This window comes from Mustelus asterias, chromosome 11 (genome assembly GCF_964213995.1).
Source record: "Mustelus asterias chromosome 11, sMusAst1.hap1.1, whole genome shotgun sequence".
NCBI lineage: Eukaryota > Metazoa > Chordata > Chondrichthyes > Carcharhiniformes > Triakidae > Mustelus > Mustelus asterias.
The window spans coordinates 38096545-38114044 of NC_135811.1; the positions used below are offsets into that span (position 1 = coordinate 38096545).

The following is a 17500-nucleotide window of genomic DNA, read 5'->3' on the forward strand; positions in this document are numbered from 1 at the left end:
TACTTTCAATGCTCAGGGTTGCTGTGTGCGAACTTGTTGACTGAGACAACAGGGCAAAAACAGCTCATTTTTACCTTTTCCTAGTCTGGCAACAGTTAAACCAGTTGAGGTGTCCCCCCTGCCTGCCCTGCTGAGGTGTCCCCCCTGCCTGCCCTGCTGAGGTCAGCTAATCCAACACAAACCAATGCAACCTGCGACCTTTTGAGTCTGCATGATGCAAAACAAGGTGGGGCATTTACCCACTAACCTCTCTGGGGAACCCATGATTTTCTATATTAGGCTTCGGTTGATATCAAATGAAATATCGCACATCATTGTCGCTAAGATTTCATTCTTGCCATTTTGGCTGGAAAACCTATTTGTTTATATCTTTGGTGAGTTTTGAATTTTGCGATGCTCTACAGAAGATTACTCACTTTAACATTCATAGAATCCCTACTGTACTGAAGGAGGCCATTCGGCCCATCAAGCCTGCACTGACAACAATCCAACCCTATCCCCGTAATCCCACATATTTACCCCGCTAATACCCCCGAAAGAAGGGTCCATTTAGCATGGCCAATCAACCTAACCCGCACATCTTTGGACTGTGGAGGAAACCAGAGCACCCGGAGGAAACCCACTCAGACACGAGGAGAATGTGCAAACTCTACATAGACAATGACCCAAGCTGGGAATCGAATCCAGGTCCCTGGTGCTGTGAGGCAGCAGTGCTAACCACTGTGCCACCGTGTCACTCCATTACACTTAAGAAAAGAATTGAGATGCAGGTCTGCTTTTTAAAAAAAATTTTCAATGTATTTTCCTCTCCCCAAAAATCACAACCCTTATCAAATGAGACGAATACGTGTTTTTCCCTCCCAATCTAACATGATGTCCTGTTACTGTGCAGTTTCCATCAAATGCAACTGGAGTGAGCAGAGGTTCAGTTTTAGTTCACTGTATTTTAGATTTCGCCAAGTTTTTGACTCACGGTCACTTTTCCCCCCCGAGTTTCCATCCCACTCGACCATCCCTTTGCAGGCGACCATGCAATCAGTCGGTCACGTATAGTCAGTTGGAAGAAAAATATTTTTGTGCTTTTTTTTTCCCCTCCTCATTCCTCGTTTGCAAACCCCACAGTTTTCATCTGTGACAGCGGGGCCCAGCAACAGGAAACTGACCTCACAGTGAATTCTTTGCAGATTTGATCATGTTCCTTTAAAACCGTCACTGTAACTTACAAATCCAACCTGCCAGTGGAGTTCTATGCTGCTGACCATGGAGAGACGGTCGCCAAAAAAGAAATAAAAGCAATGGCAGAAGCTGCTAGCAAAAATAAAATAAAGTGATCTATTCCAAAGAAAGTGCGGATGACGTGGTTTGGCTGGAACAGGATACGGTGCTGGAAATGAAATTCGGGAGACAGGGCAGTCAACAGACTCAAGAGAAAGTAAAATGGTAGTGTTGACTAACTTGCTTGGAAATACTTTTTGACCAATGGTGTGTAAAATGTATTTGGATGGAAACGTAACTTGAAGATTGTATTACTGAAAGAATAGAAACGTAAGGTGTAATGAAAAAAAAGGCTTCTACAAATCATAAGGCACAATGTAAAATGTGTATGCCTACCATGTTCCAGATAAGAAGGGGCCGTACCTTCTGAAGGATCAAGGCGGCGAGCCCGCCTTCCGTGCTTCGAGTTGTTGTGTACAAACATGTTGTCTGAGACAGCCAGTACATGGCCATCAACATTGACTGTTGTCGATATAACAACCTGGGAATAAAAGAACACACTGGTTAGGGGATAGTTACAGTATTGTGCAAAGAAAAGTCGACAAAGTGCTGACACCTTAATGAGCTGAAAAGAAATACAAGGGCCTTATTTTACAGTTAAATTAAACTGTCTTTGCTGAGAGTGTGGAGTGGTGCCAGAATAAGATGCTCCTTTCAAGAACAGTTTATGCAGTCACTATAAATACCTGTCATTCATGCAGCCTGCGTAAAAGCTTTCTCTTATAATTGTGTCTCTTAAAAACCCGCCGCACTAATTACAATTTAATCTGCCTATTATGTTAACAAATGAATGCAATTCATGGGAATATTCCACTCACCATTATCAGGCCCTAAAACACCCCTCAAGCTACTCATTTAAATAGTTGCTGTTTTCATTGATCTATTGATATATTGATTAACTAGTTTATCTAATTAGAATTACCTCACTTGAGAATGGGCTCACATGAAAGGAGGTAAGGATTCTGAAATTACCACAAACTCTTTAATAAATCAGCAGGCTTTCCTGCTTTCTCTTGGTAAATTATCCTAGGTCAATTTTCCACTTGCATTTAATCACTAATAATGAACTTTTTTGCATCTGAAAGAAAGGGCTGAATATGAATAGTGAAAGTGTTTTCAATCAGTGTAAAATAAGCTCCTCTCAAGTTCATTTTGATGGTGATTGTCCCTGGTATGTCAATGGAATTTCCTCTTTTGAGTGAAAGAGTTTCATTCTGCATCCAGGTTCAGGGACTTGAATTGATGATGGATAGAGACTTCTCTTCCAGCTGCTTCTGAGTATTAAGTAGAGGAGAAAGCATACAAAATGCACAACCCTGCTTTAAATACCAGAATGTGCTTCTGTGAAAATGAACTTGGAAATTCTATCACTTGCTTTCCATTTCATGGTGAACTATAAAGGAACAGTTTTCTGAAGTGACTGTTTGCCCATAGAACAAGCCTTGATGTACTAATTGACATCCTAAAAACACAATGTGGAGAGTTGTGCAATCACAATAACGTGCCTTTTTTAAAAAGCAGATTAAAAGTTTCAATTGCCTTCCTAACAGCGGAAGTGCCGCATGTTCTGTAAGTAAAAACATCCCGTTCTAACCACCTAAATGCGACAAGCTCCAAAATTTTGAATCGCAGCTCTCGAGCAACATAGCATGGACTTTGTGACAGGGTCAAACATTCTAACCTGGGGTTGGTGTGGTGTAAGCTCTGGAATGTCCTGACTTTGAAGTGTAAATAATGCTGGCATTATTGCATGGAACTGCCACTTGACAAGAAGTTATGTAAATTGATTAAATAAACATTTTTCTGTATTGGAAGGTTTAAGAAAACCTTCATAATTGATGGACCTAATTCTGAATGTAAAACATCCCCTCTCTAGATTCTTAACAAGAGGCTGAACTACCTTCATTGTTTTAGCTGAATAGTATTTGATGCCTTTTCAGATCATCAAATAACATATCGTAATAACATTACGCTAAAATAGTATTAATTGTGCTAATAAATTACACTTGTATATAACTATTACACAAAGAATGCGTATATATTCAAAGTTTTTTCTAAATTGTACAGTAATTTGAAATAATTATATTGAATGAAAATAGAATGCTTGGCATCTTGATAATATCTCACATCTTTTATCATTAAAAAAGTGATTGGTGCCAGGATATGAGAGCCAGGCCAGAGTGTCAAATCACAGCCATCTTTGATTTGTCATCTTATGTAGGTCATTTACCGAGGAAAAGTGTGCAGTTCAGCAGAAAACAAAGAATACGATGTTCCTTCCGGCTCCTGCAGTGCACCTCAAGAAAGGTGCTGAGGCAGTGAAATCAGCAAAATGATTGTCTAGGATCTGACACCCAGTTAAGTCCAGTTAAACCTTTGGAGAAGCAGGGAGATTAGCTGAAGAGACCCAAGAAAGTCCTTCTAGTGACTAGTGTCTCCACTGTCGACCACAGGATCACTGGTGACTGATGCTTCTTTTAGTCGTCAGTGAGACAAAGAGGACATTTCCACTCATTCTAGGTTTGACCTTCTGCTCCACATCAATGGATCAATATCACCAAAGCCATGTATCTGAGAAGCATGAAAAATGGAAACACTGCGGCCTTTTTGCAGTGTGAATTTTTATCCTGTTATAAAATTGTACTGCTCAATCATTTTGGTTAATGTATTTGGTTATTCAACAAAGTGACTACAATGTATAGTTAACCACAGACTTTGTTTTTCCTCAAAACCATAATCAGATAGCATGATTCATAGCTTGTGACTGCTTATTCCAAACACACACTGGACTCCACCATATTTAGTCGCTTATTCACAGTGCAGTTAAAACTTTCTATTCTGGAAGCAATTTCCATTTGCAACTTTGACTTGTTAACATGCTGCTTTTTAGGATATATTGTGTTAGTCTGCAAGTAAGATATGTGGTGTAAACAAAACGAAAAATGCTTATTGGAACATCAGTTCCAATAAATGGTTGTCTCTTTCTGCAAGAAATGTCGAAATTTATGTTAGGTACCATCTGTTGCCTTATTGTGTAACTACCTCATGGAGCAGAAAGAAAACAATACATAGACTCCTCTGCCAACCTGTTAAGTGAACAAATAAGTTGAAAATGTATAGGAAAAATACAGCAGCAGTAATATTCCCCATGAAATCCCAACTGACTGTAAGACAATCTACGCACTGCTTTGTTTACAAAATGAAATTCTTCAAAGTGGGATCACTTGAGCTTAAATAAAGAAAGCGCTGTTCAAGATTGAGCACTTGGGCATAAAATCAAATTTCAATAAAGTACTTTTCTCATTTTTAAAGTTTTTTTTGTTCTCGTGTCGTTCACTGAACAATACATTTTTTCCTCATAAATCTTTGTTTTGATTTGCCTGTTACAGATCTAGTGGCACAATAGTTAGCACTGCTACCTCATAGCACCAGGGACCCGGGTTCAATTCCCGGCTTGGGTCACTGTCTGTGTTGCACGTTCTCCCCGTGTCTGCGTGGGTTTCCTCCAGGTGCTCTGGTTTCCTCCCACAGTCTGAAAGACGTACTGGTTGGGTGCATTGGTCATGCTAAATTCTCCCTCAGTGTACCCGAACAGGCATGGCAACTAGGGGATTTTCACAGTAACTTCATTGCAGTGTTTATGTAAGCCTACTTGTGACATTAATAAAATAAACTTCCAAAGAACAATGAAAGATATGCTTTCCCATTTAACAGAGATTCAGGTTAATGGTATTTGACAAATGCATTAGGAATTGACTTAATCAAATGCCAATAATTTGAAGAGTTGAATTTACTATTTTTTTTAACAAACACTTTTCACAAAGAAATTAAATGGTGTATTTTAAGTTGAAAAGACATTATTATTAAAGCATTTCATGTGGTGGATTCACATTAAATATTTTTGTTATTATTTCATAACAAATTGTTTCAGACTCTTTTACAGGAGGTAACCAATGGTGTAGCAAGTTCATGCGTGAACATACTCTGTAACAGAATTATAGGAAGCAGACATGTGCGTGTGATTCTCCATTCAGGGTTACTGGCCACTGCTGGGTGGTTGGCAAGGTGCTAAGTGTAGGTAAGGAAAACTGGCAAGTGTATAAACCCAGGCCACTCTCCTGTATCTTCTTATAGCTGACTGCACACAGTCATTGCCAGAATCTGCGAATGGGTCACTTGTCCAACCTTTCAATCAGGAAATAGCGCATGGCATAGGGCAGTCTAAAGAGGGGAGGAAATGAATGTTTGTGCGTTGTCTCTTTTACACCAAACTACATGTGACTAAATTGGGTAGCCACTGGAAACTAGTATGGGGGGTCATAATGGGCAACATGGGATTAACCTGCACCCATTGATTGCAAAGCAGGCAGCATGCCAACTTTGCACTGACTGCTCATTTGAATGAGCTCTGTGCCGAGTCAGTGTAAATCCCACTGTTCAATGGCTGGACGCATCAGCAGGGGGACCAACATTGCGAGTGATTAACACCACTTAAAGCCAGTCAGTGCTGCTTAAAGCTAGCCTGCACTGGGTAAAACTGGTCTGCACCACTTAAAGCTACCCTGCATCTCTTAAAAAGAGCACGTTGTAGCTGCAGCGGGTGTTGGGAGTTGTGGCTGAGGAGAATCTGGCCTGGAAAAGAGCAAGTAATGACACAAGAGAAAGAGATGTTTTCGGATAGGACACTGGAGATCTAAAAGAGGTGAAAAGGTAGAGAAATGTCCTGCATCCCAAGAGGGCAGTATCCTCATACCTAATGTCCTCACATCCAATTTCCTCATCATCCCACACCCTTTCGTCTTTGGTAAGGTTCAGATGATGTAGGCATATACGCTTTCTATGCTTTCCCACCAGTGTTCTTCTGTAAGCTGCCCCATCAAAGACAACAATGACAACTTTTATTCATGTAGCACCTTTAATGTAATAAAATTTCCTATACTGCTTTGCACGAGCGATTAAAAAGCAAAATTTGACAGTGAGCCATGTGAGGAAAGATTAGGACTGATCATCCTCCCCGCAGCACAACCCTTACCCTTGTGCCTTTTTCCTTATGGGTACCGCAAAGATACACACTGACCAGGCAGTGGAGGAACAGCAAAATGAGAACAATGATGAAGTTACAACGCAGTCACTTGATTTCATACTCACAGCCGCTAGCTCGGACACTGACACTGTATGTACTCTTAGAGTGCAGGGCTGGATCTGCACTTCATGAGACACCAGTAAACAGCAGCTAGGGCAGGGGCAGGGGCAGGTCTGGTGCCAGTCCGCTGGACAACAAAGTCACACAAGGGTTCTATGATGGAGGACACAGTTGATTGCTTTCAAATCTCTCCATGGTCTTACCCCTCCCAATCTCCGTAATCTCCTCCAGCCCCACAACCCTCTGAGATATGGATGCTCTTCTAACTCTGAAATCCTGTGCATCTCCAATTTTATTTCCTCCACTAGTGCTGACCATGCCTTCAGCTGCCAATGCCCTAACCTCTTGAATTTCTTCCCTAAGTATCTCCCTGTTTCTTTTTTCCTTTAAGGCACTTCTTAAAATCTACTTTATTGCCAAAGTTAACAGTAATCTGCTCTAATATCGCTTTATGTGGCTCACTGTCAAACTTGGGTTTTGAATGCTTCTGTGAAGCACCTTAAGATGCTTTAACACATTAATGGTGTTCCAAGTTGCTGTTGGACTTTGGTGGGGCAGCCTATAGAACAATGCTGATGGATACGGACAATAAAATACTTGGTCCAAGGGAGGTCTGCTCGAAAACATGTGATCAATGTTATGGCGCTTGCAGAAGTTTCGCACCAACTTGGTACAAGGCCTTGCACAGAGCTTGAATCCCATTCTTTCCAGCATGGTGGCCAGTTCTCTTAGCACATTTTTGGGCCCAATCATGATGCAATAGCTGGTGGTCAATGTTGATGCTTTTATTGCAGTACAAGCCACCTAACTGTACCAACATGGCGCGGGGTGACTTGCAGTCGGCCAGGCAATAGCAAGGACACTGGTAAAGGGGCAGAGGTGTGAGAGTGAATGCCATTATTCTGAGGGAGGATAGCAAGTTTATGCTCCAGAGAGCTGATGCCACTCTCCTCGGGGCAGTACCTCACCAATCCTAATAACCTGTCGCAGCAGATTGCAGAACTGCTGTGACATTTTGCAAGTCCCTTTGTAATCCACACTGGAATCCACAGCGCTAACAGTCTTAGCTTCCATTACCACTGTGGCTGTAGATTCCAATGTGGATTACAAAGGGAGCAGACCACTACAAATTGAGACACGCGTTATGTCAACTACTGTGAAGGTGCTTCACAGTGGTCCAGGAAGCAGAAGAGTTGTCTCACCACGCTGATAGTCTGCTCTATCACATTTCACAGGTCTTTTCTTCTCAGGCAGTCCCTTGGGATCGAGGATGACTTGCTTCCACACTGATTTCATGGGTTCTGGAATGGTTGGTAAGTCCAAAGTGTGGTCTCCAGACTCTGTCACATGCGGGGAAGATGGTGCATGAAAGCTTGGATATGTGAGGTTTCTGGAGATTTGTGGACTCTCTCTTGACTTCACCTCCAGACGTTCCTGACAAAGTCTCTGGATATGTTCGATGCCTTCCCAAATCAACCTTCTCTGTTTTGGTCAGTCACAAGCCAAGGTCTCCCATCAGTTGGCAAGAATGTTGGACCTCATCAGAGGTGATTTGAGGACATCCGTCAAACATTTCTGCTGTTCACCTGGGGGTCTCCTGTCATGGCTGAGTTCCGAGTAGAGCAATTGCTTCAGGGGTCTGATGTCAGACAGACGAGCAACACGTTTGAGGGATTGATGAGAGGCAAGTTGTCTCGGAGGAGGATGCTGCTGGTGACCCACCTTTCCTGCTAATAGATCTGGACTTGGATCATTGTATGTAGGCCGGAGACGTGTGTGAATGGGTTGTGCATTGGAGGCATGGAGCCACGTTTTCTGCAGCTAGTCCTTGTTGCCCAGTAGCCAGCCTTTAATTTACTGTAGTTGCTCAAATGCAGCTGGCAGTGAACTGCTCAAAAATCCAGGCATCATAAATGCTACCAGGATATTCTATAGTGACCTGCATGATTTGCTGCTTGTGGTCACACACCAGTTGGATATTGAGGGAATGGAATCCCTTTCAGTTCTGATATAGGCAGGGGTTGACACACAGTGCTCACAATGTGGCGTCTGTGCTGTCAATGTCACACTGCATCACGGGGAATCCTACAATCTTAGCAGAACTGCATGCTCACTCTACACACTTCTCTCTGGCATGAGAGAATGAAATATGGTTAGTTCTCATTGAATAAGAGCATCAGTGTTCTCCGTTATACAATTTTTGTTGCAATGTTATATTTAATTACCTGGAATCTGCGTAGGTCTTCTGGATTTTGTGCATTCTTCACTGCACCGTTATGCAACAGGGGGCGGCACGGTGGCACAGTGGCTAACACTGCTGCCTGTCAGCATCAGGGACCCAGGTTCAATTCTGGCCTCGGGTCACTTTCTGTGTGCAGTTTGCACATTCTCCCCGTGTCTGCATGGGTTTCCTCCGGGTGCTCCGGTTTCCTCCCACACTCCAAAGATGTGCAGGTTAGGTTGATTTGACATCCTAAATTGACCCTTAGATCAGGGATAAATACATGGGGTTACAGGGCTAGGGCCTGGGTGGGATTATGGTCGGTGCAGGCTTGATGGGCCAATGGGCCCCCTTCTGCAGTGTAGGGATTCTATGATTCTACTCTACATATCTCCAGCTTCAGGGGAAAGCCAGATGCGTAAAAGTTCATCATCACAGTCACCTTCATAGCTGCTGGCAATGCACCCTTCCCCTGCTCTGAAGTTGCAATTGTTGATGCAGCAGGTGGCTGACTTCTGTGAGGACCTCCTTACTGAAAGTGCAGACTTCACTCACACTATTCCTTGTTGAGGTTTAGCTCAGAGCTTGCTCTCAGAATACCCTGGGTGAATAGGGCCTCCTGCTGAGAGCCCTTCTCTCCCTTATTCTCCTCCCTCTTCCAGCAGCTTGTCCTAATCTCCTCATTCTCCATGCCATGTTGTATTTTAGCATGCCTCCAGTGCACCTGTGGATCATGGTGACCTGTTTGTACCTGAACTAAGGGACACAATTACTAAAACTAGGGGACGCTGTTTAAAAATTAGGGGTCTCCCATTTAAAATGGGATGAAGAGAATTTTTTCTCTCAGAGGGTTGTGAGTCTGCAGAACTCCCTTCCCCAGTGAGTGGCAGAGGCAGGGTCATTGAATATTTTTAAGGCAGGTGTAAAAAGATTCTTGACTAACCAGGGAGTCAAAGGTTACTGGGGAGTAGGCTTTGTAGAACTTTGGTAACAACCAGAAGAAATCAACCAGCAACTAATCTATAGTATTTGACATTCTCTTTAAATAGAGGTGGTTGGGGGGCCCTGTCTACTGCTGAATAGGGATTCTGTTGTGCAAGGTAAAGAGGAGTTATTGGCTGGAGAATTGAGTTCCAAATGGCACTGTTGGTGACATATCAACATTGAACACTCAATGGCTCTTTAAATTTTCAGCAGATGTTCACTTCATGCACGCTAACACCTGCACTAATATGGCTTCAGGCATGATTCGCCTCACGAGCATACGCATATAACGTGGATGCTATTTTGAAGCTCTCAAAGCACTCTAGCACCCAAAGAAAAGGGCACAACAAAATCAGTTTCTTGCCCGAAATAGTTGCCCCAAAAATTGAGAGCCCATTAAGAAGTAAACGTTTTAATTTTTTAATTACCTGGAATCTACGCATGTCTCTTGGATTTCCTGCATTCTTCAAACAATTCTGATTGCACTTGAGAAAAAACTTTAAGAAGAATCTAAAATTAAATATAGAACACAAAAATATTAAAAATACATGAGGAGAATAAGCAAATGGCTGCTTTAACTGACGGATGAATAAATAAGATCATCATAAAGAACAAAAAGGTTGCATTAGTATGCGTGGCTCACGTATTTTGCTGCCTTTGTATTGCACCTTTTTATTATTCATTAATATATCATTCACAGTTTCCCTTGCATGCACATCTGCCATCAACATAAGTCACTTGATATTCCACCCACCAATTTTTACTAACAACTACTCTGCAATTAAACCAGGCAAAGTCAATACCCAGGTAAATTACACACACCTGCGGCCATGCTTCATTTTAACTACATCAGAATAGGACCTAACAAGGTGAGAGCGTACAGCAAAGTTATGGGCCTGTCAAGCAATTAGGTTTCACTTCGGGGACATACGCACAGGGCAATTATGCTGCACATTACAACCTGGCTAATCTTCTGAACAAATGTCATCTGTGAGGAACTGGGTGAAGACAGTTCATCAGCAAATGTTCCTCCTCTTTAACATATAATAACATAAATGAATCTTTTATTCAATGTGAAATATTTTGATGGTCACTTGAAGCATTTTTTTTTAAGCGTCTACCTTTGGACCAGAGATGACGTATATTTTAAGCTCTCAAGCCATTTAGCCGAATTTCCTAATGTTATTAAAAATTTGTCAACCGCCGACACAAAGGTCACTAAAACCAACTTTTCTTTACACCAGTAGTGACAATCATCATGCCATGTTGCCCGTGAATTTATAAGATAGCAGCCTTTCCATTGTTGGACGCTAACTTTCTGTATATTTTCACACAATGTAGCAATTCTGAGAAATAAGAAATCATTTTCTATTTGGGAAAAGCCTGGGCAAAACAATATAGATATCCTTTCATTATGACCCCACAGGTAATGACATTTATGTGGGGAACTGGTAATTTTTTTCTTTGAACAGTATCCTGCATTGAGTCAGCATCTAGCATGCCTGTAACTTTTTGATCTGAAACTGTCAGGCCAGAATGTAGTAAAGCAGCTTGGGCAGAAGGTGCTGGTCTCTTAGGGGGTATTGGCTGTACCAGGCATCAAGAAGTCAAAAGGCATTTCTAGTCATTTGCTCTCTTACCCTTCAAACAGGAACCTTGTAGGTGATATCTGACAGCCTGCATGAATTTATGCTTTCAGCCACCAGTGCTCAGTGCTTGCGCTGAAAGCAACAAAAAAATCTTTTCGCGTGGCAGAAAATCTTTGACTTCAGCACCAATAAACTCTTTATTACTGCCAAACACAGATTTGCTGATCACAAAGAGGTGATAAAAATCCTGTGTTGTCATTAGTGCATTATGCTTAATTGTGTACAGTATGTTTAAGGTTGCATCGGTTGGCCCATTATCAAAATGACCATTATGTACACTAATTCTCTGACCCTGTGTTTATTTCCCTCAAGAGTCATAATCTTTCACAGTAGGTTTTAGAGTAAATCAAGCTTGAAATATGGGCTTTATTTACTCCTGCTTCTCTCCAGCTTGACGGTAGGCTCCAGTTCAAGCTGATCTGCTGCCCCTGCCACCCACCAATACGGAACTGGAAATGGGCATAATGTGAGGTCTTTGAATTTTTTTTTGTTTTATTGGTCATTATAGCTCATTTGGAAATCTACTCTCCAATCTTCAATAAATTCAATTGTTCTTTACAACATGTTAAATTGGACTTTCCACCTTCCTGAGCACTTAACGTATTGCAGTTCATGTAAGGTCAACATAGCGTTCATTAACATCAAACTTAGCTTTCGCACAATTAAAATGATCATTACTGGAGCCATTTTAAATATTTAACCGAGGATTGTAAAGATATTCAAATACGGAATTTAAATATTTGCCAAGTAGAAGCAAGATTTTATGGAAGAGTAATGGACAGTAGGTGTTTTAACAAAAATAAATCTACAAATGGTGTTGTCATGAATAGCTTATATCCTTGTATAGGTCACCGTTTTCAGAAACACTATCCCACAATTCCTTGATAAACTAATATGGCTTACGATTTGTGTATGAACCACATTGATGATGCAAATAACACTTATTCACAAAAGCTAAAGGTTTCCATGTCATTTTCACAGTCACTTCAATTGATGCATGTTTGAACTATGAATTGGTTCATTTATTTTTACTTTTATGAAGTTGATTAGCAAGAGCTCTTTTCTTATCTGATGAAAATCATTTTAATTGTAGTGTTAGACTCAAGTGTAATATCCATTACATTATGTGCTGTTTAAATTCTACATGGGTATTGTGTAAATTGCTCCTTTGTGAGTGTGGAAGCAATTATTACTAAACAGCACTCTTAAATGGCTACAGAACTTTGTGGTGTTGTTCAGACTATCAGAAACAAAGCAGCCTGTTTAATTGTAATTTAATGGAATATCAACGAGTCTATGGCATTAGATGCTGGCAAACGAGAGCAGGAGAGAAAAATTAACTGCAATTATGTTTGATTAAAGCTATCCTTCTCAATAATCAGCTTTCCTGACAGGCCATGAGGCTCTGGTGGGTTTCAGGATGGCAAAAGGTGTTGAGCAATATTAGGGCCAATAAAGGAGATATTAGCATAGCTAATTACAGCAGCACAAAACCTGTAAAAGGGACCTCTGTGTATTGTAATGTGTGAAATAATTGGCTGAGTCCGTTATCAATTACATGAGGAATGAATTTGGTTTGTCACTGAAAAGCTGATGAGATGCATTTCATTTGACACTGCCCCTGTCCCCAATGTTTTGATGTAACTAAGGACTTATCAGCTTTTATCAAAAGCTGCAACTTTCCAGTGGCCAAATCACTGATAAAATTATCTTGCCAGCAAGTGTTAGGTAATTAATACAACTCATCCTCACTGCCTTGCTTGCTACTGCTGCTTTTTGCCTAACTAAAGCCACTAATCATGTAATAATGATTTCTTTCCCTCTGGTCAAAGGAGAAATAGATTAGCTCTTTAGAAATGCAGCTGGCTTGATGTTTAAACTGTTTGTGCTCCATGGCACTGGTAATTGAGAAGAAAATCAAAAATTTTCATTTTTTTGAATGTATCACTTTTTTCTCTCTTTGCACATACCTGGCAACAAAGTCCACATTTTCAGGAATTAGTTCCTAGAAGTAACAGCTCCAATGATTGGAATTTAGTAACAGCTGTGTGAAAGTGCCATAAAATCAGCGACCTGATAAGTATTGGTAGCAGAGAGTTTGTTTTCATCCAAGAGGTATTATATAATTGTGTATATATAAAGAGGCATCCAATCCTTAGAGGAGATAGTGTAAAGATGAACCATAAGGTACATCCACATGTTAGAAGATAGAACCATGGGTGGAAAATGGAGCAACATGCACTAAGTATGAAAGGAAGTGGCTGTGAGGAGACTTTATGTATGAGGTACAAAGAATAGTAAATGGTGCAAAATAGACAAATGCAAGCATTTTCAAGGTATACCTGGACTTAGGGCAAGGTACCATGCCTTTAAGGAAGAAACAGCTTGATATCCCAAAATATCTCACAACCAATGGATTGTATTTGAAGAGCTGCCACTGTTGTAGTGTAGACAAATGAAGAAGCCAGTTGGACCATGGCAAGACCCCTTGAGCAGTTAATGAGTAAATGATGAGGTGATCGGCTTTTAATGGTGAACATTGAAGCGGAAATGTTTGCCAACATTTGGGAGAATTCCTTTATCTTCAAATTATAGGGAATGTTCACCAAGATATTGGGAAAATTCCCTTCCCTTCAAATTATACCACTGGCTCTTTTACATTTTTAACTCAGCAAGTAAGCAATGATTTTTGTTTGTTATCTTATCAAGAGTCACGCATTAGAATGTCATTTCAGATTATGGACACCCCACCCCTCCCCACCCCACCCGCACCCCCATCCCCACCCGCACCCCCATCCCCACCCCCATCCCCACCCCCATCCCCATCCCCACCCCCACCCCCACCCCCACCCCCACCCCCACCCCCACCCCCACCCCCACCCCCACCCCCATCCCCACCCCCATCCCCACCCCCATCCCCAGTGGATCTTGAAAACTGCTCAAAGGTGAATTTAGACTAATGTTAGGCCTTTCTTTACACAACGTAATTTATACCTGGAATGGACTTCCAGGTAGAATAATACAATCAAAAAACTTTGGAGACATTTGTCAAACTTACATCAAATTCAGATAAAATAGTGGAATTGGTTCAAATTAAATTTTAGGATTAACTGTGCAGTAATAAAATAAATAGCAGCCAATGCAGATTCTGGAAGAAAGATATCTTGACTGACCAACTGCCTTGTCTTTTTGAGGACGTGCAATTTAAACCTAGGAAAGCCCTATACTGAGCTGTCCTGAGATTTCCAAAAAATCTCTTGACAAAATTCTGCGTGAAAGGCTGCTATTCATTAATGAATTACAAGTCTAATGATGACCATGGAACCATTGTCAAGTGTTGCAAAAATCCTTCTGGTTCACTAATGTCCTTTAGGGGAGGAACTCTGCCATCCTTACCTAGTCTGGTCTACATGTAGCTCCAGATCCACTGCAATGTGCTTGACTCTTAACTGCCCCTCCAAGGGTCATTTGGGATGGGCAATAAATGCTGGCCCAGCCAGGGATGCCCACGTCTCATGAGTAAAAGAAATTCAAGCTTAAAGTGATTGGAATAGCATGGTGGTTAACACTGCTGCCTCATAACTGCAGGGACTTGGGTTCAATTCCAGCCTTTGGTGACTGTCTGTGTGGAGTTTGCACATTCTCCCCGTGTCTGCATGGGTTTCCTCCCAAACTTCAAAGATGTGCAGGTTAAGTGGATTGACCGTGCTAAATTGCCCTTAGTGTCCCAAGATATGTAAGTTAGATGGATTAGCTATGGGAAATGTGTGGGGTTGCGGGGATGGGGTGGGGGAGGGAGCCTGGGTGGAATGTTTTGTCAGAGAGTCGGTGCAGACTCGATGGGCTGAATGGCCTTTTCTGCACTGTAGGGATTCTATGAACCTATAAATAGATAAGAAATTTACTGAGGATAGGAAGTGGAAGATACTCATTGTGATGGTGATATCAGGAGGGTGGAAAATACTAAAAAAAAGTGTTCCAGAAATTGGTAGCTGGATCCCCACTGTTTCTAATGGACACACTCTATTAGGTGCAGAAGCTTAATGAAAACTGACAAAATGTGTGGCTGATATCCAAATAGGAGGCTAGTTTAATCCATTGATGGTGTTAAATGGATTGTTAAAAAGTATAACATAATCTAAGGGCAATAATAGAATGGGTACTCAACTTGTCAAATCACTGCAAAGATTAATTCAGTAAGTACAGAGGTGAACTATATAGCCAAAATAGGAGACTGAAAGTTCCAGGGTTTACTGCTTAAAACTGTATAATGCTTTAATCCAGTTCCACTTTCAGTCCTGTGTCCAATTTATAAAGGAGACCTGCAAGCCCTACAGGAAGTGCAGAAATGAGCACAAGGCTTGTAATTCTGATGTTGGTGATGAAGAAGACCTAAAGGAATAGACTTTCCAGCCTTGAGAAGAGTCAACTGAGAGATTATCTTATCAGGACATATGAAAGGTTAATCTGCAATACTACTTCCTATTGTAATGACTAAGAGCATGACGGGGTCAAAGGTTCAAACTAGTGAAAGACAAATCAGGTCTGATGTCAAGATGTTCCTCACAGGATAGACTGAGCAACACATGGAATGGACTTCAAGCAAGGGTCGTAGAAGCAAGAACCAAGGAGTTAATTTAAGAATCATCTGGATGCTTTGATGGGGGAGCTGCCATTTTATTTTCCTCTAGATAGATTAATTGAAGTTGCCTTTCCTCTTCTGTATCTGTTGTGTAAGAGACTGTTGATTGATATGATGCTGGATTACAGGTTCTCTAGATAGATGGGACATGTGGTCTTCCTGCCTAAGTTGTGTTCTTGTGGCTGAATCTCAGGTCGCTGTATCATTCAGGTTTGTCTACTGCTATGGAGTTTGTTACATCCATTTTCAGACAAGCAATACTGCGGCGGATTGTCCAACATTAAGCTACTTGGAAGACATGACATTATCAGCTTCTCAACTTCAGGAACATTTTGACTAACCAGCAATGAGAGTTGCCAAAAAGAATGTCAATTTATATAAAGTCTCATCACATCTCTCAGCAATATCCCAAAGCACTTCAAAGACAATATGTCATGCATGCGAGGTCCCGCAAGCAGTAATGAGAAAATGGTAATCTTTGGAGGTGTTAACTGAGGGTTGTATATTAACCAGGAGATCAGAACTCCCTCCACTTCTTTAAATAAGTTGTAGGTTCTTTAACATCCATTTGAATCACTTGAACCAGCAAACAAGGCCTCAGTGTAACATTTCATTCAAAAGGAAGAACCGCAGAAAGTGCCGCAGGTACTCAGCACTACCCTGAAGTCTGAAGTGTCATTATCCCCTCAATTCCTGGAATGGGACTGAACCCACATCTTCTGGTGCAGAATTGTGACTGGTACAACTAAACCAAGCTGACACCAGCATTAACAGTTTAGTCAATTGACAGTTCCAACCATGAGACTTTTTGGCATAAATGATATCAACGAGGAAATAAAGGGAAAACAAAATGGGATCAAAACTAGGAAAGTGTAAAAAGAAAATAACATTTCATTGGATGAAACAAGAAAAAATATATGGACCAGGGTGTAAATCACAAAACAGCTTCGAAATCTAGCTTTGAAATTCAGATCACAATCAATTATTTCACATCACCTTAATTTTGAAATCATGCCGCAAATATGTATGGACATATAAACATATGAACAAGGAAGTGCAATGGGCCATTCAGCCCCTTGAGTCTACTCCGCCACTTTATAAGATCATGGCTAATCATATGGTAACCACCTATTCCCAATAACCTCTCACCCCATACAGAAATGTGTGCGTGGACTGAGTTTTGCACTGCAATTAAATCTAACAGTTCCACTGAGTTTCATGATATTATCAGAACCTCACCACACAGTTAGACTTCCATGTGATTGATTCCAACATGGCAAAATGGGAGTGGTAGACTTTGTGTCCCATTCACACTGATGATACTGCCATCCACTGCTCCTTTCAGAGAACCCTAGCATTAGGTAGCCAAAGCACCAGCCTGTTTCAAGTAATAGGCCCTTTTAAAAATGCAAATCAGTATCCTGTATCATGCATAGAAGCTCTGACTGCCATTTTTCAATACAATCAGTTGGAACCATGCGCGATGCATTTTCTGGAAAATTGTACTGGTGGTAATACTGAAGGGCTCTGAAAGGTGACATTTTAAAGTGTTCCTTATTGCACCAGGAGGATCAGAGCACCACCCC

General features: G+C 41.3%; 1 protein-coding gene across 5 annotated transcripts in view; it reads right to left on the minus strand.

The window, feature by feature from the left end:
* Positions 1-17500, minus strand: part of ebf3a (EBF transcription factor 3a) — a 129728-nt gene that overhangs the window by 35280 nt on the left and 76948 nt on the right. For 3 of the 5 annotated variants that reach the window (XM_078223461.1, XM_078223462.1, XM_078223463.1), the window contains exons 7-8: positions 10052-10133; positions 1639-1756 (exon numbers count right to left, since the gene is read on the minus strand). In XM_078223461.1, the coding sequence (XP_078079587.1) occupies positions 1639-1756; positions 10052-10133 (200 nt within the window). Of the gene's footprint in view, positions 1-1611; positions 1757-10051; positions 10134-17500 lie in introns of all 5 variants that reach the window. The other 2 variants (XM_078223459.1, XM_078223460.1) reach the window with 1 other exon arrangement.